At 34.4% G+C, this 22,603-nt stretch overlaps 1 protein-coding gene across 1 annotated transcript; it reads right to left on the bottom strand.

Moving 5' to 3' along the window:
• Positions 1-2,297: 2,297 nt before the first annotated feature.
• Positions 2,298-2,651, bottom strand: LOC129869751 (probable 60S ribosomal protein L14). The gene has a single exon (XM_055944377.1). The coding sequence runs from the start codon at positions 2,649-2,651 to the stop codon at positions 2,298-2,300; it is 354 nt and encodes a 117-aa protein (XP_055800352.1).
• Between the last annotated feature and the right edge of the window lie 19,952 nt (positions 2,652-22,603).

The following is a 22,603-nucleotide window of genomic DNA, read 5'->3' as shown; positions in this document are numbered from 1 at the left end:
TGTGGGTCATGGGTTATGGGCAGAGATCCGATTGTGATAGGGTCAAATTCGAATATGACGTGGGTAGAAAGGTGCTACAGTGAATTGAGAAGTTATTGATTGTGATGTTTTAGTGTGCAGCTGGTTAATTTATATTGGGCATAAAATCTCGTACAAAAAAGTAAAACTAGTAGATTTTGAGGTTAAACCTATAAGATTTGGTAGTGTGGACATTGATTATTTTCGAAATTGTCTTAAATGTGTAATTGAGTTACTTATGATATGCCTAAACGTGTATACATAAGGGTAACAGGTTAGTCCTTATATAAATGAGCACTTGTTGGCCTATTTTTGTGATGAACCTGTTCTTGGTGATATAAATGTTGTGAATACTGAATGGAATTGTGAATGTGGTATGTTTGGATCGGGTGTCACGTTTTGACATGTATTTAGATTGGGTGTCACATTTCGACACATATTTGAATCGAGTGTCACATTTCGATATATTCTTGGATCGGTTGTCACATGCCAACACAAATATGACTGAATTGGGTCCCCTGAAAGGGCCAAGTATGTGTGTGTGGATGGTCCCATGAAAGGACCTGATGATATATGTATTTTCATGTAATAATAATAAGGTTAGTGGTAGATGAGCCATGGACTAAGAACTATAAATAAACTCTTGAGTTGAGGTGTACTAGATATAGAGAATTATGATCATCAATACACTTATTGGTGGGTAAGAGAATGGGCCATGTTAGGCCTTAATGTGATCTATATGGTATAATCGTATTCTATATTTATACACTTAGAAGTTGAGGTTTCTAGTTGCCAGAGAGTGTTACCATTGTGATTTCCAAGAATAATTAAGGTATGGATAATGGCTATCTAAAACTCAAGTGAGTTGGAGAGTATGGTTGCGAGACAGATATGCTTTATGTTGTGAGACAATTAGACCAATTAGTAAGGGTTAGGTGAAATCATTGAACGATTAAAGTTGCTAAGTGGGGACTATTGGGGTAATGGAATAATAGTAAGGTGGGTCCCTAACCCATAGGTTTTAAGTTGTGATGAGGGTGACAGTGGAGCCGTGTTGTTTAGGCTGGAGAATAGCCTAAGGGTGAGCATAAGGAGTGCGTTTATTGGATTGGGGTGACTAAATTGAGAAAATTTAAGTATTATGATATCTCTTATTTCTCTGTTCATATATTATGCTGTGAGTATCAGATTGAATGATGATGCCTACCAGTACGTGTTGTTTATACTGATACTACTCTTTCTATGTCATTTGGTATAGTCTGATTGCAATGTCAGTTATGTCTCTTAGGTGAAGACGAAGGTGATCCTCCTGCAGCTTCTATTTTTCCCTTATCTTGGTAGAAGGTGGGTCATTGGTCTTTTATTTTATTTCTACTCTTAGTAGCTCTTGTACCTGTCTAAACTAGTATCCTTGGGGAATTTTATATAATTGTATAAGCTGGTCTTTAATATAGTTTTCTTTAGAAATTTTGGTTTAATTATTCAAGTCGTTTAGTGGTAACAGGTGGAGTGCATAAGCCACTTTAGAGATAGGAGTGATTGAATAGCAAATAATGGTTATTTCAAACACCGTCTACTATCCCACCAACTGATCAGTGGATTCATGTTGCACAGAAACCGAGACCTGAGAAAGAGGCTTTTTAAATTCCGCAATTGTTCTTATATAAGGGGTTAAAAGTTCTCCTGCTCGGGTCATAAAGTGGGTGCCCGCAAGGTCCGATGGGTTGGATCATGACAAATACAATAATGTATTCCGTTAATAAGAGTAAAAATAAAAAATAATTAAAATAGATTTTAAATTCAATCTATTATATTTTAGGCATGTTTCAATGCACGTGGTGAATATATAACTAAAATATTTTTAATATAATAATTTATTTTAGCACCGTTAATAAGAGAAAAAATTAAAAATAATTATAATATTTTTTTTAATTCAATATATTATGCATATTATAGGCATGTTTCAATGCATGTGGTGAATATATAACTAAAATATTTTTAATACAAATATATTATAAGTATTATGTGTGAATTTCAAACATTCTAATACTATTCAAATTAATTTACGTTGTTAGAAATGTATTATATTTGTTGAAATAACAACAATCGAATTCATAACAATATATAATATTGAAATCGAATTGTAATACATTTTGAATTCAATGTATTATACATATTAAAGGGCTAGAGGCCCATTGTAAAGAAAATTTAAGTCAAGCCCAATAACCAATTGCCCAAATTCGGAAATTCCTAAGGCCTAACCCAATAAGGTAATAACCCTAACTCTTAATCTTTGCTAACATAAGCTTGAACCTGTGATAATCATTAAGTTCAGCCCTCCTCTTCTGCACTATCAACTTCCTTCCCCATGAACTGTTCTCCCACTTGGTATTCACATCAGCAGCTTCCAAAGCCTCAACCAAGGTCTTCTTCTTTGGGATTCTTTTGATGTCGATTTTGATATCTGTAAGTGAAAGCCTCTTGAAGTTCATCTGGCTCCTCACCATGTCCAGAGCATCAATAAGAGCCCTATTTTGGTCGATGACGTCGACGATAACAACAAGCCTTTCATAATCCTTTCTGTAGTTGATTAGGGCTACCCTTCCAATCTCCACGGACCTCTTGAACGGCATTTTCGGTGATCTGAAGGAGTAGAAGCGCCTTTTATATTCTTACTTGTGCTAATCATCTTTTTCCTTTTAACTATGTCCAGTTAAATGGAAGCCTATTGCCAGCTTCTGTGATATCTGTTTACTGTGCTTATGTTTGCTATCACGTGGTTCATGTTATCAGAATGAAGAAAGATGATAGTGTGTGAGCACTACTTCTCTAAGGCTACCTGTTAATACACATACTATTTTGTTATGTTTTTCTATGATTTTTAAAGGGTTGCAGTAAATGGAACAGCAGCTTCCGCTGTTTTTCTACCTGCCAATATCTTTTACAATTAGTTTGAGACTCAATTGTATTCTCAATTGTATATCCAATGTTTAGTTTGTTATTAAAAATCTTCACATCTTTTATTGTTGCTATTGTGAATATGATGTACTAACATATTCCGTGTGGACTTCGACTTCAATATGGTATTATCGAATACCATACCAAATCGAACTTTAATTTACTAATTATCGAACCGAAGTTTGAAAGTTCGGTATTTGGTATATACTTTGAAGTACCGATTATCGAATTACCGAACCCAAATTTTAAAAATACCAAACCGAATACCGAATGCCCATCCCTACACGTGCTGAATATATAACTAAAATATTTTTAATACAATAATATATTTTAGCATCGTTAATAAGAGGAAAAATTAAAAATAATTATAATATTTTTTACTTCAATATATTATGCATATTATAGGCATGTTTCAATGCACGTGGTGAATATATAACTAAAATATTTTTAATACAATAATATATTCCGTTAATAAGAGAAATAATTATAATAGATTTTGAATTCAATATAATATAAGCATGTTTCAATGCACGTAGTGAATATATAACTAAAATATTCATAATACAATAATATATTTTAGCACCATTAATAAGAGAAAAAATAAATAATAATTATAATACATTATAAAATCAAATTATAATACCTATTATATGCATCTTTTAATAAATGTGGTGAATATATAATTAAAATATTTTTAATACAAATATATTATAAGTATTATATGTGAATTTTAAATATTTTTGTACTATTTAAAAAGTAGTTTTAAATTAAGATAATTAATTATTATTATTTTTAAAAAGGGGAGAAAGAGAGAGAAAAAGAAAAAGAAAGAGAAAAAAATAGATAGAAAAAAAGAAGAAGAAGAAGAAGAAGAAGAAGAAGAAGCATGCAGAAAGAGGGTAGAAATGGGAGAGAGAGTGTCACGATCAAAAATGGGCCATGAGTGGCACTCACACGTAACCTCATAGGTGGGAGAACCAACGATACAACCCCAACTTATTACATAGCGTTCCCCAAAATCTGAAAATCATCACATCAAGGACATCTAATCTCAGAATATCAATTCTAAGAGTATCAAACACCATAATAGATAAATAAACCAGTTTGTGTCCGAAAACTAAGGACATCAAGTCATGACTAAGAGAATCCAATAAGAACTAGGAGGATAACTCACCCTGAAATCGGATATGCTAAAAACTGGCTAGAGTTGAGGGCGAGTCGAAGTCGATGGTATACTCACTGCACTCCATAAAATAAAGCAAAGAAAAATACAAGTAGGGGTCAGTACGGGGCAACATGTACTGAGTAGATATCATCAAAAGTACTCGAAATAGAAATCAATATGCATAAAGTAATAGCAGAAAATCAACTATAACACTTAACATGTGGCAAACAACAAGATCAAGATCAAGTGATAACACAATAAAACAGTTACATAATCAATCAACCATATCCAAAGTATACATGAGGACTCAGGCCTCCACACTTGATAAATGAGTTATTTGAAATTGGGTAGTATTAAGTCATTTTAATATATTCTCCATTAATATTATCATGCTGGAATGTGACACCCGATCCAATAATATTGTATCGACTCGTGACACCTGATTCAAATACACCATATCAGAACATGGCACCCAATTCAAATATACAGTGTTGGAACATGACACCGGATCCAAATATACCATTTCAGAATGTGGCACCCGATCCAAATATACCATGTCGGCTCATGACATCCGATTCAAATATATTTAATTTATCATTTTTTATTATCACATTCCACTTCATTAATAATATTTTATCAAGCCTTCTTTATTCAAGGCATCACTTTTGATAAAACAAGTTCAAGATTATGAGTTTTACGGTCTTAGATTTCAGACCAATCACAACAACATATCAACCATACAAACCACAATAATTAAATGCATAGTAAACTTCACACATTACTCAATGACTATCAACCGCTATTAAGCGTCTATATATGATATAGAATAAACCATAATTTACCTCAACTAAAGAAACCGAAGTCAAATAGCTAATCCACCAATGTCTTTCCTTTCTTCGATGTCTCAGAACACTTCCAATCTATCCAATATATATAATATTCATAAGTACATGAGTTTGTGAACACCCATATTACTATATATCTAGCCTAGACTCAATAACCCATCCAAATCCATAATCAAATTCCTAAGTTTTGATACCAACTAATATCTCAAATCTCATATTCCTAAATCTTCAGTAATATTAAAGTCTCAATTCCTCTAATGTCATAAATTTAACGATATTCATATAATATAATACACCTAATATTTAATTACATATATCAACATATCAATACTTGAACCATGATGTGATAATTAAAAGAACAAAATTTAGAATAGAAACTATTGTTACAACTAATGCGCACTAAGAATACTATACGAATTGCATAACCCTACTCTTGCTACCCATTTAATTATATATATTCATCTAAATTCTTTTCTCATCATTCCTTTATCATTAGTTAATCACTAGCAACCAAAGCCCTATTTCCAAAATCCAAAATCCAACACGCTACAGACATGTTAACTTAACTTTGGTGTTAATTTCTTTCTACCACCAATCATAATTGCCCCAAAGTATAGGAAAATTAATGATTGCACATTCTAAGAAGAGAAGATAAAGTTTTTGAATGGTTACCCAAAACAATTTTTCCCAAGGACGTCTTCTTCGTAAGACGTCGCAATTGTTTTGCAGTGGTTAACAAATATCAACCCTATTAAAAATCTTGTTTTAATAAATATGGAACAAGTGGTATAAGATATTAGATAAATTATCAGTTTAGCCCACCAACTAAATTAATTATCTAAAATTACCCTTCAACTTAATTAATGAATAGTTCAAAATACCCATTAAAATTTATGAGATGAATCTTTTATGAAATAAAGCTCTAATACTCAAAACGGCCTAATAGGTCGTTACAATAGATAATAATTTATCCACCGTTCATCCCCAAACGGCCAAAAGAAGAGCGAGGGTAACAAAGGGCACCTGACTCAATAAAAAAAATGTGGATATCCTCCGCGCATATCAGCCTCAATCTCCAAAGTGGACTCCTCCACTGAAACTTCACAGATGTAATCTCCTTTTACCTTCACTTGCAGACCTCCCTATCTAAAATAGCTATAGGTTTCTCCTTATAAGAAAAACTCTCACCAAGCAGGACTGAGTCCCATCGAATAGTGTACTTCCCATCACTATGATATTTTTTCAGCATAGACACATAAAACACCTGGTGCACTTCCGACAAACCTGGAGGTAAAGCCAATTCATATGCCTCCCCTCCAATACGCTTAAGAACTTCAAATGGCCAATATACCTCAGACAGATCTTACCTCGCTTACCAAATCTGACCACACCCTTCATGGATGAAACTTTCAACAACACTTGCTCTCCCTCCATAAACTTCATATCTCTGACCTTTCGGTCTACATACTCCTTCTACTTGTCCTGAGCTGCTAGACACTTCTCTTGAATAAATTTAACCTTCATTAACAATTCCCTCAAAAGATCAATTCCCCAAGGTCTCGCCTCAAATGCATCAAACCAACTAATAGGTGACCGACATCTCCTCTCATACAATGCCTCAAATGGAGCCATATTAATACTCGAGTAATAGCAATTATTGTACGAAAACTCTGCCAAAGGTAAAAACTGATCCCAATTACCATTAAAATCTATCACACACGCACGAAAGATATCCTTTAGCACTTGAATTATCCGTTCAGACTGTACATCAGTCTAAGAATGAAATGCGGTACTAAGATCCCATCTAATATCTAACTCAGCCTACAAGGTCCTCCAAAAGTCAGAAGTAAATTGCGTACTTCTATCTGATATGATGGAAATCGAAACTCTATGCAACCAACAATCTCGCGAATGTAGAGTTTGGCTAACCTTTCTACATTATAAGTCACCTTAATTGGAATGAAGTGCGCAGACTTAGTTACCTTGTCAACAATCACCTATATCGAATCAAACTTACCCAATGTCTTTAGAAGACCAACCACTAAATCCATTGCAATCCTTTCCCACTTTCGTTCAAGAATGGGCATTCTCTAAAGTGTCCCTCCAAGCCTCTAATACTCATATTTTACCTGCTTTCCTTTAATCTCATCAAGAAAAGAAGATCTTGCCTCCACACAGGACAGGAATCCTCCTTTCTCAGTTACTTCCAGCCTCATAAAGTCATCTACCAAAATTCAAACAATTCAAATCACCATAAAAATACAGCATCTTCCACACATCACTTCTTATCACTAAAATCAAAACCCAAACTCCATAAAAGTCATTGATAAATCCCTAATTTTGTGCCGAACTAGTTCACATTACATAGTTATATCTAAATTCAAATAAGAAAATCCATATAACCTTTAACTCTGAACCAAGGGTCTACACGAGATGTTTTAAACCTTCACTTTCTTAGATTCTTCTCATGAAACAAATTCCAAATAACTTGAACTCTTTAATATACCAGACTCGTGTTCCTTTTGATAACTCATTTACCAATCTTATCCTTTGACCAACAACCTATGATATTTTACCTCATTGTCTAAACCTAAATTTTAAGTAAAACTCTCCTTTAGGTCCCTTAATAATAAAAAATAACTAAATTTACGATCCAATCATGCACAAGTCCTTCTAAATACTCAATACCCAATATGATCAATCATTTCTTACCTTATCAATTCATACCTTGACAAAACATACTACCACAAACATAGACTCACAATGAAAAAAACTTGAATTCTATTTTCAACTGTGTCACCTAATTCCCTTATCTATCAACATTAGATCATACCTTTAAGATCTTTATGAACTCACGTATCTTAGCTTATCATTGACTGACTCTTCATTGACCTTATTATATCCTTCATTAAAAACCCAATCATACCAGTTACCAAACTTGAAACCACAAAAAACCTTATCACCACACTCGAATTGAACGCCTGTAGACTTCTTTCTCAAATCTTATCCAACAGTTTTTAACCCATATAAATGACACATACCACTATCATCACAACCAGAGAAAAACAGATGGAACCATGTGTCCTTGAATCCAATTCTCCACTCTCTCTAAAGATACATCTTTGTCCTTGTAATCAGAGTAATTATCTGTGTTCTTGCCTCCCTCCAAAGGTTAAACTACATCCCATTAATTTTTTTCATTTATGACTCTAGCTTCTTTCAATTCTATTCGTGCAGTATTTTAATACATCCTATAGTTTCCCATACGACCACGCTACCCACTAAATAGTAGCAAACTACAACCCTAGATACTTGTAAGTCATTATTACCATACCAAATCTATTTAAACCAAAAAATTTATCATATAGTTGCATCACAATCACAATATATTATGAACTCTTGTTACCATCATGCTCAGTAGCCCTTGCCATCACCACAAGTCAACCTTTTCATCAATGATGACACCTCAAACCCAGCTATACCAACCAAATTCAAAAGACCAGCCCAATTTTATACGCACGTGCTTACTAAAACCTTTAATTGCATTTACCCAAGTTTACTCGTTAAGACTTCCTTTACCCATAATCTTGTCGTTCCTACATCAATCCACTCCATTAGAGCTTATGAAATCACCGATCCCTATTTAAAATCTTCGGAATACACTCAACAACCTAAATGCATTAATCGTGTTAAAGATCCACCACTAAAATCTTCCTCATAAACAATGCTTAACCCAAGCTTTCGTATTAACAAACTATTTAGTTTCTCAATTATGAATGCAACATTGAATCTCATTATATGAGCATATAATACAACTGATAACTCCTTAAATAGTTAGTATTTGCACTTGAAAATCGACGTATCCATTTTCATATACCACTAGTTCCACACTATGAAAGTCTGTTAGATCCACCAATAGGATACATCATACCTATTGAGAAGATCGTACCCAAATAGCCCACACATTTATACCTATTGAATAGTTGTAAAGCATTAACAAATTTGTTTCATCTCTAGCCCAAGCGATATGCATTCTTTTGTAGATTAGGTCACAAGAAGAAGTAACACAATCCATAACTCTAACCAAGTAAGCATCGATACTATTGTAGTAGTCGTATCATGAGCCTTTTTGATATACACTCAATCTATGAAACTGCAATAAAGATTCTGACCTCAATCCTTTCATAAAATGGCAAAATCCACTCTTCTGGACTGAAGAAAAACTAAGTAGCATATTTAGATAAGGCACGAAACCTGACTTCATAGGCTATAATAGACATCTTCCCTTGCTCTATATTCGAGAACTCATCTCTCCTCTTGTCCCTCAAGGTACAGGGGATATACTTCTCCATAAAGAAGTCAGAAGATGTTGCCCAAGTCATACAGAACCTCTAACAACACTATCAAAAATATTAGATCAGAATCTATGATTCTAAACAACCCTTAAGAGTGACAAAACTAGACTCAATGTCCATACATTCAATCATACATAGCCGGGATGTGACCCCAATGATTAGATGAATCTTAAGATTGTCGGACAACTGTAAGTATTCATGATATCTCTTCTATATATTCCCATAAGCAAAGTGGTGTTTGTAGAACCATTGGTATACTTCAACTATCCCACACAACACCAAATGTGCCATAACTCAAATGCCCAAGTCTGCCCAAGGATGTCCCCCTACCAAGATGACAATCATAGAATCGGTACACCTAATCCACCACTAAGGAATCACCTACAGATATAGAAATAAGTGTGGGCATATATAGCGAGTCATACTCCAAGCCATATCCAAAATAAAGTAGGTGGTCACATAAGAGTGTACGGAACCAAGGTTAAATAACACAAGATACTTCTTTCATAGTGCCCATATCAAACATTTTCATTTATTTGACTCCATCTTTTCGAGTTTAGCTACCCACAATAAATCAGTCTGGTACCCATTACAATCGTACACATACTCAATTTATCAAATCTCACATACTCCTTACAGTACTCTACTTTAGTACCAGCTCTAACGAATGGCTCAGTCGTTGTTGTTGGTCTAGTTCTAATCATTTGTGAAAATAGAGTGAAGAAGGAAGATACCAATTTGTATTACCTAGATACCAATTGGATTCAAGTAATAGCACAAAAGAAAGAAGCAATGAAGTTTTCCTAAGTTTTCATAGCCTCTCGAAGAAAAGTAAAGGCGTCCCCGTACCATTCCACAAAAGTCTACTAGACCTATTTTTGTATGATGAGATCACTGAACCTAAAGCTTTGATACCAAGTTTGTCACGATCCAAAATGGGTCATGAGTAACACTCATATGTAACCTCATAGGTGGGAGAATCAATGATACAACCTAACTTATATTAGTGATTCAACTTATAAAATACGATAATAATGCGGAAGCTCAAACTTATGAAAGTAAGAAATAACCAAAACCACTAAAGTCTGTTACATAAAGTTCCCCAAAATCTGAAAGTCATCACATCAAGGACATCTAATCTCAAAATATCAAGTCTAAGAGTATCAAACGCCATAATAAATAAATAAACTAGTTTGTGTCCAAAAACTAAGGACATCAAGTCATGACGAAGAGAATCCAACACAAACTTGGAGGATAGCTCACCCTAGAATCAGATATGTTGAAGACTGGCTAGAACTGAGAGCGAGTCGAAGTCGATGGTACACTCACTGTATTTCACAAAATAAAGCAAAGAAAAATATAAATAGAGGTCAGTACGGAGCAACATGTACTGAGTAGGTATCATCAGCCGACTCGAAATAGAAATTAATATGCATAAAGTAATAGCAGAAAATAAACTATAACACTTAATAGGTGGAAAAAAACAAGATCAAGATCAAGAGATAACACAATAAAACAGTTACATAATCATTCAACAATATCCAAAGTATATATGAGGACTCAGGCCTCTACACCACGCTCTTTTGAAAAATAAGTTATTTGAGATTGAATAGTATTAAGTCATTTTAATATGTTCTCCTTTAATATTACCATGATGGAATATGACACCTAATCCAATAATATCATGTCGAAATGTGACAACTGATTCAAATATACAGTATCAGAATGTGACACCCTATCCAAATATATTGTATTAGAACGTGACATCCGATCCAAATATATCTTATCGGCTCTTGACACTCAATCCAAATATATTTAATTTATCATTCTTTATTATCACATTCCACTTCATTAACAATATTTTATCAACCCTTCTTTATTCAAGGCATTACTTTTGATAGAACAAGTTCAAGATTATAACTTTTACGGTCTTGGATTTGCAGACCAATCACAACAACATATCAACCATCAAAACCACAATAATTAAATGCATAGTAAACTTCACACATTACTCAATAACTATCAACTGCTATTAAGAGTCTATATATGATATAGAATAAATCATAATTTACCTCAACTAAAGAAACCGAAGTTAAGTAGCTAATCCACTAATGTCTTTCCTTTCTTCGATGTCTCAAAATGCTTCCAATCTATCCAATATATATAATATTCATAAGTACATGGGTTAGTGGACACCCATATTACTATATATCTAGCCTAGACTCAATAACTCATTCAAATCCAAAATTAAATTCCTAAGTTTTGATACCAATTAATATCTCAAATCTCATATTCCTAAATCTTAAGCAATATTAAAGTCTCAATTCCTCTAATGTCATAAATTTAACGATATTCATATAATATAATACACCTAATATTTAATTACATATCTCAACATATCAATACTTGAACCATGATGTGATAATTAAAAGAACAAAATTTAGAATAGAAACTATTGTTACAACTAATGCGCACTAAGAATACTATACGAATTGCATAACCGTACTCTTGCTACCCATTTAATTATATATATTCATCTAAATTCTTTTCTCATCATTCCTTTATCATTAGTTAATCACTAGCAACCAAAGCCCTATTTCCAAAATCCAAAATCCAACACTCTACAGACATGTTAACTTAACTTTGGTATTAATTTCTTTCTACCACCAATCATAATTGCCCCAAAGTATAGGAAAATTAATGATTGCATATTCTAAGAAGAGAAGATAAAGTTTTTGAATGGTTACCCGAAACAATTTTTCCCAAGGAAGTCTTCTTCGTAAGACGCCGCAATTATTTTGTGGTGGTTAACAAATATCAACCCTATTAAAAATCTTATTTTAATAAATATGGAACAAGTGGTATAAGGTATTATATAAATTATCAGTTTAGCCCACCAACTAAATTAATTATCTAAAATTACCCTTCAACTTAGTTAATGAATAGTTCAAAATACCCATTAAAATTTATGGGATGAATCTTTTATGAAATAAAGCTCTAATACTCAAAATGACCTAATAGGTCATTACAACAGATTCTAATTTATCCATCGTTCATCCGCGAACAGCCAAAATAAGAGCGAGGTTAAGAAAGGGCACCTGACTCAACAAAAAAATACGGTTATCCTCCGCGCATATCAGCCTCAATCTCCAAAGTGGACTCCTCCACTGAAACTTCATAGATATAATCTCCTTTTACCTTCACTTGCAGACCTCTCTATCTAAAATAGCTATAGGTTTCTCCTCATAAGACAAACTCTCTCCAAGCAGGAGTGAGTCCCATCGAATAGTGTACTTCCCATTACTATGATATTTCTTCAACATAGACACATAAAACACCTGGAGCACTTCCGACAAACCTAGAGGTAAAGTTTCACTCCATTATGGGATTTAAGTAAAGTTGGCCAATGATTGTAAGTATACTCTAATAGGCAAATTCACAAACACTATGCCTAAGATGGAAACCATTAGAAAGGAATTCATCTTGCAAACAGAGCTTAGAGGAGGAGTGAAAGTTACCCACTTTAACTCTAAGATTCTGTATATAGACTTGGACAATGAGCATGACCACTTTACTTTATGGTCCAAAGGAAAATGTACATATATGGCCAACTTATGAGACTCCAGCTATGGACCCCCACCTTCAAGCCTGACAAAGAAACTCCTTTAGTTCCTATATGAGCTATCTTACCTGAATTACCTTGGCACTGCTATCGTCTTGAAGTGGTAACCCCATTATTATCTCCAATTGGAAAGGTCTTATTCTTGGACTTGGCAACCTACAAGAAAATAAGGGGTAGTGTTGCAAAAGTCAAAGTTCAAATTGATCTTACCAAAAAAAGACCCCAGCATGTCTGGCTGGGCTTTGATAAAGATGAAAATGGAGCAGGCAGGTGGCAGACTATTTACTATGAGGGGGTGCCAAACTACTGTCACCACTGCAAGCATCAAGGTCACACTATTTATATGTGTACTGTTAAAAAAAGAGATGAGGATAATAAGAAAAAGAAAGAGCAAGAAGAAGAAGCAAGAAACAAAGACAGGGCCAGCAATGACAAGAGTAAAGAACTGCAGCACCAAGAAGACAAATAAACTAAGGCACAATAAAACACTAGCAGGACTGAAGCTGAAAAAAGAGATCAAGAATATGCAGGTTGGCAAATTCAAAGGAGGAAAGGCAAAAAAGATGGACAACACTACCAATAACAACCACAACAACATAAAACACAAGTATCCATGTCAAAAGGGGAAAGTTCAGTACCCCCCAGCACAATATCAACAACAGCAATAAAGGAAAACCTCAACAGCAGGCATGTATGCTTATTAACTCTAACTCTAATACTTGTAATATCCAAACTTGTAATATTGACTCTGGAGTCTAGAGCCAACCCCCCCCCCCCCATATAACATTAGATCCCAATCCCCATAATCCCATTCAGTAGGTTTTACATGTTAATGGAACTAGCAGACCTGCAGATAAACAAAAAGATCATAATATTACTGTCAGGTTTGAACCAAATACTGATTTGGATAATGTGGAATGCAACAATGCCAAAGGAAAAATCCCAGCTATTGACTCATTGCTCCCACACCTCCATGGCTCCCCCAATTATTTTAATATGTTAAACAATATTGTTGTTGTGGCTGAAGAAGTCTGTGGAGGTGAGGTTGGGGGAATATAGGAGAAAATTACTAATTTGCAGGAATGAGAAACTAGAGGGAGGGAAAATCTATTGGTTGACCATAAGAGAGTCCCTAGAGCCTCTGCCATATCTTTTCCAGTAGATACAAGGTCCAATATGCAGGTACAACAAGTTGATGTTCAATAGGTTTCAGAGGACGGGTTCTTATTCAATGAAATTGATAAGGGAGGTGCTGAATCTCTAAATATCAATGAACAAAATATGGGTGCAGTGGCTCAGCTCCTAAACAATAAATATACTCTATCTTTAAGTAAGAAGAAAAGGGATGCATTGAAGAAAAAGCTAGCCAAGACAAAGAAATCTCTGTCTGGAAAGTCACAACACAAAGTGAACTACGTATTGGTTGAAGAACAAGTAGGAATTCATGTGAATCCTCTTCAAATTCAAGTCAGCTCTACTGAGTTATGTGTGCTTAATAAAAGAGCCATATCAAATGACTTTGAGGATGAATACATAGCTATTCAATCTGAAGATGAAGAGGATCCAGATCAAAGGGAACAATCTCATGATAATGAGGAGGAAACTAGTGCCCCTCTTTGGAGAGCACTGGATGCTACCACAGATACTACAACTCAGGATGAAAAGTTGTAGGTCACTGAGAAATAAGGTTTATCACCCAGGGGTCAGCAGGACAAGAAGAAGAAAAAAAAGAAGCAATAGATCTTTACCAGTTCAGATAATGTTACTTGGAAGAGTAGTATCAACACAAGGTCTAAATCTCTGAAAGCTTGATGATGAATACAATATGCTGGAATGCAAGGAGTATTGATACTCAAAGTGCCTTGGATAGACTCCAAAGACTCAAGGATTATCACAAAATTTCTTTGCTGGCAATTCTTGAACCATTTGCCGATCAATTACAGCTTAACCACTACAGAAATCAGTTAAGAATGGACAGTGCCATTCATAATCCCAATAACAAGATTTGGTTACTTTGGAACCAGGAGGTGGATTGATCCATTTTAGATCAAGATGAACAGCAGGTTACTTGTAAAATCAAACATGTGGCTAATCCTAATTCTCATATTATTACATTTGTTTATGCCAAGTGTAAGGATTACATGAGAAGAAGTCTCTAGAATAAAATGTTGCAGTATGCTGATACAGACAAGCCATGATGCATTATTGGAGACTTTAATGTGATCACTGATGTTGAAAAAAAGCTAGGAGGGCAACCATACAATATGAACAAAAGTTTTGAGTTTATAAGTGTAATTGAAGCATGTGGACTTACTTATTTGGGCTTTCATGGTCAGAATGTTACATGGTGCAACAACAGGGACATGGAGGCTAGAATATGGAAAAGGTTGGACAAGGCCATGGTGAATGATAAATAGTTGGAGCTGATGCCAGTAACTATTGTGACTCATCTTACTTCTACAGGTTCAGATCATTATCCTCTCTTTCTTGAATGTAAGGACACACAAAGTAATCTAACCAAATACTTCAAGTTCCTTAACTGCTGGGTGGAGAATGATACCTTCCTGGACACTGTTAGAGCTTGTTGGGATAGGCCTATGGAAGGAAATCCTATGAGAATTTTCCATCAGAAGCTTAAAAGGGTCTCTAATACTCTTAGCAATTGGTCAAGACAATAATATGGAGACATATATGCCACAGTCAAAGAGTTTGAAGAAAAAGTTCAGTAAGCAAAATATGCTATCATTCATAATAATTCAGAGGAAAATAGAACCAAGCTTAATCAAGTGAATGCAGAGTATATTAGATACTTGAAGATTGAAAACTCCATTCTTAAACAAAAAATTCAGCTTCAATGGTTTAAGGATGGAGAAGCCAACTCCAAATACTTTCATGCTATCATAAGAGGAAGGAGAAGAAGATTATTCATTCATAAAATCACAGATGACTAAGGAAATACTATTCAAGGTGATCAGAACATAGCTACTGCTGCTTGTGATTACTTTGAGAGGATCTTCACTGGGAAAGAAGAGCTGATCAATGAAAATATCCTAAAATACATCCCTAACAGCATCACAGATCAGTAAAACCAACTACTCAATACTATGCCTACTAAAGAGGAGATGAAAGAAGTTGTGTTTTCATTAAGTAAAGTGTCTGCTGCAGGTCTTGGTGGAATTAATGACAAGTTCTTCCATACTTGCTGGGATATCATCAATGAGGACTTGCTAAAATTGGTGATACACTTTTTCTGTGGGTATTCTATTCCTAAGTTAATCACTCATGCATGTTTGGTCCTACTCCCAAAAGTAGACCATCATAATAAGTTATCAGACTTTAGGCCTATATCACTAAGTAACTTCACCAATAAAGTTATTTCAAAAGTTCTATGCCTCAGACTAGCTCCCATTCTACCTCAACTAATCACTAAAAATCAGTCAGGTTTTGTTAAAGAAAGAAGCATATCTGAAAATATTATGTTGGCACAAGAAATCATTCATGTCATTAGAAAACCAAAGCTTGGAGATAATATTTTGATCAAATTAGACATGGCCAAAGCCTATGACAGGGTGTCTTGGTCATTTATATATCTAGTCATGAGAATAATAGGATTTGGAGAAGTATTTATTGATATGGTTTGGAGGCTAATGGCAAATAATTGGTACTCAGTTATTATGAATGGAGGTATGCATGGTTTCTTCCACTCTACAAGAGGTCTTAAATAGGGAGATCCATTATCTCTAGCCCTATTTATTTTAAGTGCTGAGGTACTCTTAAGACTGCTCAATAACCTTCATCAACATTACTTGTACAAAGGTTTCCACATGGAGAAAAAAGGTCCATTGATTAATCATTTGAGCTTTGCTGATGACATAATCATATTTACTTCAACATATAGATACTCTCTCAAGCTGATCATGAAGACATTGCAAGTGTATGAGCAGACTTCAGGCCAGCTTATTAACACAGAAAAGAGTCAATGTATGATTCCTCTGAATACTGATCCAAATATCACTAAAAGGGTCACTTCTATCACTGGTTTCAAATGAACCCATGGCCCTATTACTTACTTGGGATATCCCTTATATATTGGACGTCAAAGGATCATTTACTTTACTAGTATGGTATCCAAAGTGATCTCCAAAATCAAAGAATGGTAAACTAGGATATTGAGCTATAGGGGAAGAGCTACTCTTGTCAAATCAGTGTTGCAGTCCCTTCCAATTCATCTACTATATGCTATCACCCCTACTGTTACTACCCTCAAACAAATTCAAGCCCTTATTGAAGACTTCTTTTGGGGATGGGATAAAGAAAAGAGAAAGTACCATTGGGAATCATGGGAGACTCTTAGCTATCCTGTTGAAGAAGGGGGTATTGGTATGAAAAATATATATGATGTGTGGTTAGCCTTATAGTACAAACAGTGGTGGACCTTCAGGTCCAAGAAGACATTATAGGGAGAATTTTTGAAGGCCAAGTACTACCAAAGGGCACATCCAGTGATCAAGAAATGGGACACAGGTCATTCTCTTATGTGAAAGCATATGATGGTAAATAAAATTGATATTGAGCCTCATATACATTGGCTTATCAACTCAGGTACATGTAGTTTTTGGTGGGATGATTGGTTGGGAATTGGCCCCTAGCTAATCACAATAACTATTTACCTAGACTCAATAATAGTACTATCTCTAATTAGTTCATGAATGGGGTTTGGAATGAAGCCAAAGTGAGACAGCATACCCCTCCACAGCTTGTAAATCCAATTCTCAGCACTCCTCTCAACTACAATTCTAATATGAATGACCAAGCCTATTGGAAACCAAACTCTCAAGGAGAATTCCCATGTGCATCTGCTTGGAACTTGATAAGAAAGAAGAAGAACAGAACTCTGACCAGCAGTAACATTTCGCACAACAACATACCTTTCAAAGTCTCTTTTTTGTTATGAAGAGCCTTCAGATTCAAGTTGCCTACCAATGACAGACTTGTATTATTTGGATATGAACCTGCTGCATGCTTTTGTTGATATAGGGAAGGTCTTGATGACATAGATCATATCTTTATCACTGGCCATTTTGCACAACACATCTGGAGACATTTTTCAGGGTTCTGGGGCCTGCAACACAGTAACACCCCTCTAAAGAACTTACTTATGAAGTGGTGGTTGATCAAGACTAACAATGACATGCATAAGCTGTTTATGCAAGCTACCCCTATCTTTGTATGTTGGAACCTTTAGAAAAATAGATGTGCTTGCAAGTATGGAGGCAAGAAATCTAGCTCTTCTAGATTTATATTTTCCATTGTCAAAGACTTCTATATGCTGGCCATTAATTCATTCCCTCATATCAAGGTGCCCTGTAAATAGAAAGATTTTGTGGACATGGTGGAAAATAGCAAACATGATACAAGTGTGATTCAGGTCAAATGGAATAAACCCCCTCCTAATTTTGTTAAGCTTAATACTGATGAAAGTGCCATCAACAACCCTGGAAGGATAAGAGCAGGTGGTATACTTAGAGATCATAAAAGGGAGCTGATATATGCCTATGCTACTCCACTAGGAGAGGGATCCAATAACCAGGCAGAGGTTCAAGCTACAGTACTTGGGCTTACTTGGTGTATTCAGAATAGATACAGCAGGGTAATCTTGGAGACTGATTCAGAACTTTTAGTAGGATGGCTGAAGCACAAACTTAGACCACCATGGAGCATGATTTAGTACATTACAGATCTTCAAGAGCTGGTTCAATTATTGGATCAGTTCCAATGTAACCATATATACAGGGAAGCTAATTTTCCAGTAGACACACTTTCAAAATACACCCATGAAGTTGCTAATACTCACCAGTTCTATACTTACCAGCAACTCCCTCAAGCAACCAGAGGATATGTCATGCTAGACAAACTAGAGATGGCTGGATTCAGGAGAAGAAAGCTTAGGAGAATTAAGCAACCTCCATGACAAGCTGCAGTTGGATTAAACTAACCAATGTTATTTCTTCAATATGTCTATTTCTATTTATAGTTTTAACTTCTTCTTTGTAAAAGGGAGAGTCTCCCTAGTTTATTACTTTCCTAGAATAACTAAACTGCCACTAGAGGCAAGGAATAGAGTAGATTTTCTTTTTTGTTTCTTGCTGTGCAGGTACCAGCAGACCTGCAACATTCCATCCAACAGTTGGAGTCCTATTCATATTTGCTTCTTGGTGTAGCATTATGAAGTTACAACTTATGATCCAGCTTTGGAGCTTTTTTTGAAGCTGCAACAATCAAGAGCTGCAACACTCCATCTAACAATAGGACTTCCCTTCTTGTTTGCTTCCTTTGTGCAGGTAGGGTGCAGGTAGGGTGCAGAGCTGCAGTTCACCATGCAGCTTTCCAACAACTTGCTCACACATAAACAAAGATACAGTGATCAAGACTCCAATAGGAAACATCCCCTTACTTCTTAATATTTTAGGATATTAGTCGAGAGACCTTAAAAAAGTTAGTTAACTTAAGTTCCATCAAAGATGTATACCTTCTATATATCCAGAGCTATAGAAACATCTACATTCTATGCACGATGCACTCTCAATTCATGGACAAACTTGGTATGACAAGTCTAAGAAGGACAAAGATAAAAAGAACGATCTCGATCCATAGAAATTAGAAGTTTTGTATACTTGTTCTTCTTCAATTCAGCTATATGAAATGTAGCTTATTTGAATAGGACTATTGTAGGTTTCTCTCTTGTATTCATATGGAAGGGGAGAGTCTCCCTCATTTATGTTTTTCTTAGTTGCATTGTATCGAGAGGAGTCCTTTTATAGGTTTTACTATTTTTCTAGTTTTTAGGAAGCACCTTTTATACTGGGGATGAGTTAGCCGACCTTAGTAGGTTAGCCGACTTATGAACTATCTTAAAAATGGAGGTAAAGTTTATGTCCCCCTCCTTGGATTATTTCTTTCTCATGTATAATAAAGCTTGGGGTGATGCTCAACCCCTGACTGTGCACGAGAGGTGGAAGCCTCGTGTAGGGTCTATTCCCATAAAAACAATTACTATACATCCCTCATCGTATCAAAATTACCCGATTTCCCTTTTTTCAGTTTTGCTGATACATTAGTTATATATCTGATACATCAATTTTAGCTGTAGAATAGTTAATGAAGATCATCTATTTATGGATAATATTTTAATATAAGGTATGATTGGTTCTTTAAATCAATTACTAATCTAATTAATGGAATTAATTGGTTAAAAAAATAATGGTTGTGTACATAAAAATTCAAGCCAAAAAATAGAGCATAAATTGAAACCAAAGTCGATTTCAATTATTTTTTTCAGTTTTGCTGATATATTAGTTATGTATCTGATACATCATCTTTAGCTGTAGAATAGTTAATGCATATCAGTTATTTATGGATAGTATCTTAATATAAGGTATGATGGTTCTTTAAATGAATTACTGATCTAATTAATGAGATTAATTTATTTAAAAAAGCAACGGTTATGTTCATGAAAATTCAAGCCAAAAAATAGAGCAGCATCTCGAATGGAAAAAATAGAGCATCAATTCAAACTAAAGTCGATTTTAATTTTTTTCCAGTTTTACTGATACATAAGTTATGTATCTGATACATCAACTTTAGCTGTAGAATAGTTAATGCACAGTAGTTATTTATGGATATTAGATTGAGATAAGGTATGATTGGTTCTTTAAATAAATTAATGATCTAATTAATGGGATTAATTGGTTAAAAATCAAAAGTTATGTACATAAAGATTCAAGCCAAAAAATAGAGCATCGTCTCCAATGGAAAAAATAGAGCATCAATTCAAACAAAAGTCGATTTTGACTTTTTTTTGGTTTTGTTGATACATAAGTTATGTATCTGATACATCAACTTTAGCTGTAGAATAGTTAATGCACATCAGATATTTATGGATAGTAGATTGAGATAAGGTATGATTGGCTCTTTAAATCAATTACTGATTTAATTAATGGGATTAATTAGTTAAAAAGGCAACAGTTATGTACATGAAGTTTCAAGACAAAAAACAACGCATCGACTCCAAGGAAAAAATAGAGCATCAATTCAAACCAAACTTTGAGTTTCATCAATTTATTGATATGAATATTCTGATACTATTGAGACATTCTGGAGTTTGGCAATCTGATGTTAGTTATGAACAATACTAAAGTGATGGAATCGTTGTCGATGATAATGTATCTTACTCAAATCTAAAAGTAGCAATCGCTACTGAATTGAGTATAGATGAATCAGTAAAAAATATTAAAATCTGATACATCATTGAAGGAAACTCATCGCCAATATATATTCTTAATGATATGGTGTTAATCTTTACATATAGTTGTAGAAGAAAGAGCTTGGATTCATAAATTATCCCCTATGCATATCAACTTCTAATAAAAAGAGATGTGAGATAAAACCATTCGACAGTACATCTGAAGAAATCGTTTGTGCCGAATCAAATGCGAATGAGTCCCAATTTTTTAGTTTAGAATAATCTGGTAATGCTACAGATTGTTATATACCAGAATTGGATTTGACGAACTACATCACTGATACAAATGGTGCGGAAGTGAAGGAGAATCAATTCTATAAGAACAAAGCAACTCTAATTGGCGTAATGGCCAAATACAAAATCAATAATGAATTTAATTTTAAGGTTAAAAGATCGGACAGTAAAAGATATGCGCATAGTCTGCATTTAAAAATTTTGGTTTTGGATATTATCAAACAGTATGTATCATATACATATGAATGTGTGTATCTCATACATGCTTAAAAAAATTATTTTTTCCTATCATGATACATAAAAACTCGATTTCTATAACTCAGTTAAAAAATGATCGTAGTTATACTTTTAAAAAATATTATTGTCAGTATGTATCAGATTTATATGAATCTGTGTATCTGATGTATGTTTGTTTTTTATTCATGATACATACTAAGAAGCATGTATCAAGTACATGCATTGACACACTTCCTATCATAATGTCTCTTTGTTTGGTGATATTACATATGAAAAAATGTTGGTATGATACATGTCATTTTTTTTATAAAAATGCAGTTATGTGTTAGTATGTTGTTCAGATGACTGTTGTTGGAGAATGAAAGTTTCATGTTGGAAAAAATTCGATATATTCAAAGTTAGATATTTCAATAGTGAACATTCATGTGCACTGAGAGATAGAATTTTCAACAAAGTTTATGCTACAAAGGCTTTTGTTAGTGCATTCACAGCACCTAAATTGGTTAATCATAAGAGAATTCTCACCCCTAATGATATACGAGAGGATATTAAATCAGCGTATGGAATTGATATTACCTATCAACAAGCATGGCGTTCAAAAGAACATCCCACTGATGGATATAGACAGTTGTCTATATACATACATATGCTAAAAACCATATATCCAAATTCGTACATAAGTATTCACAAGTCACCAACTGATGAGTTCATGTATCTATTCATAGTGTTAAGGCCCTTGATGATGGGGTTTCAGTTTTGTCGACCAGTAGTTGTTGTTGATGGTGCGCATCTTGATGAACCTTATAAAGGGACATTTGTATCAGCTAGCACACTTGATGGGGCAGGTATTACTTTTTGATATTGTTG

The sequence above is a fragment of the Solanum dulcamara genome, chromosome 10 (assembly GCF_947179165.1).
Source record: "Solanum dulcamara chromosome 10, daSolDulc1.2, whole genome shotgun sequence".
NCBI lineage: Eukaryota > Viridiplantae > Streptophyta > Magnoliopsida > Solanales > Solanaceae > Solanum > Solanum dulcamara.
This window is presented reverse-complemented; position numbering and strand designations above follow the sequence as displayed.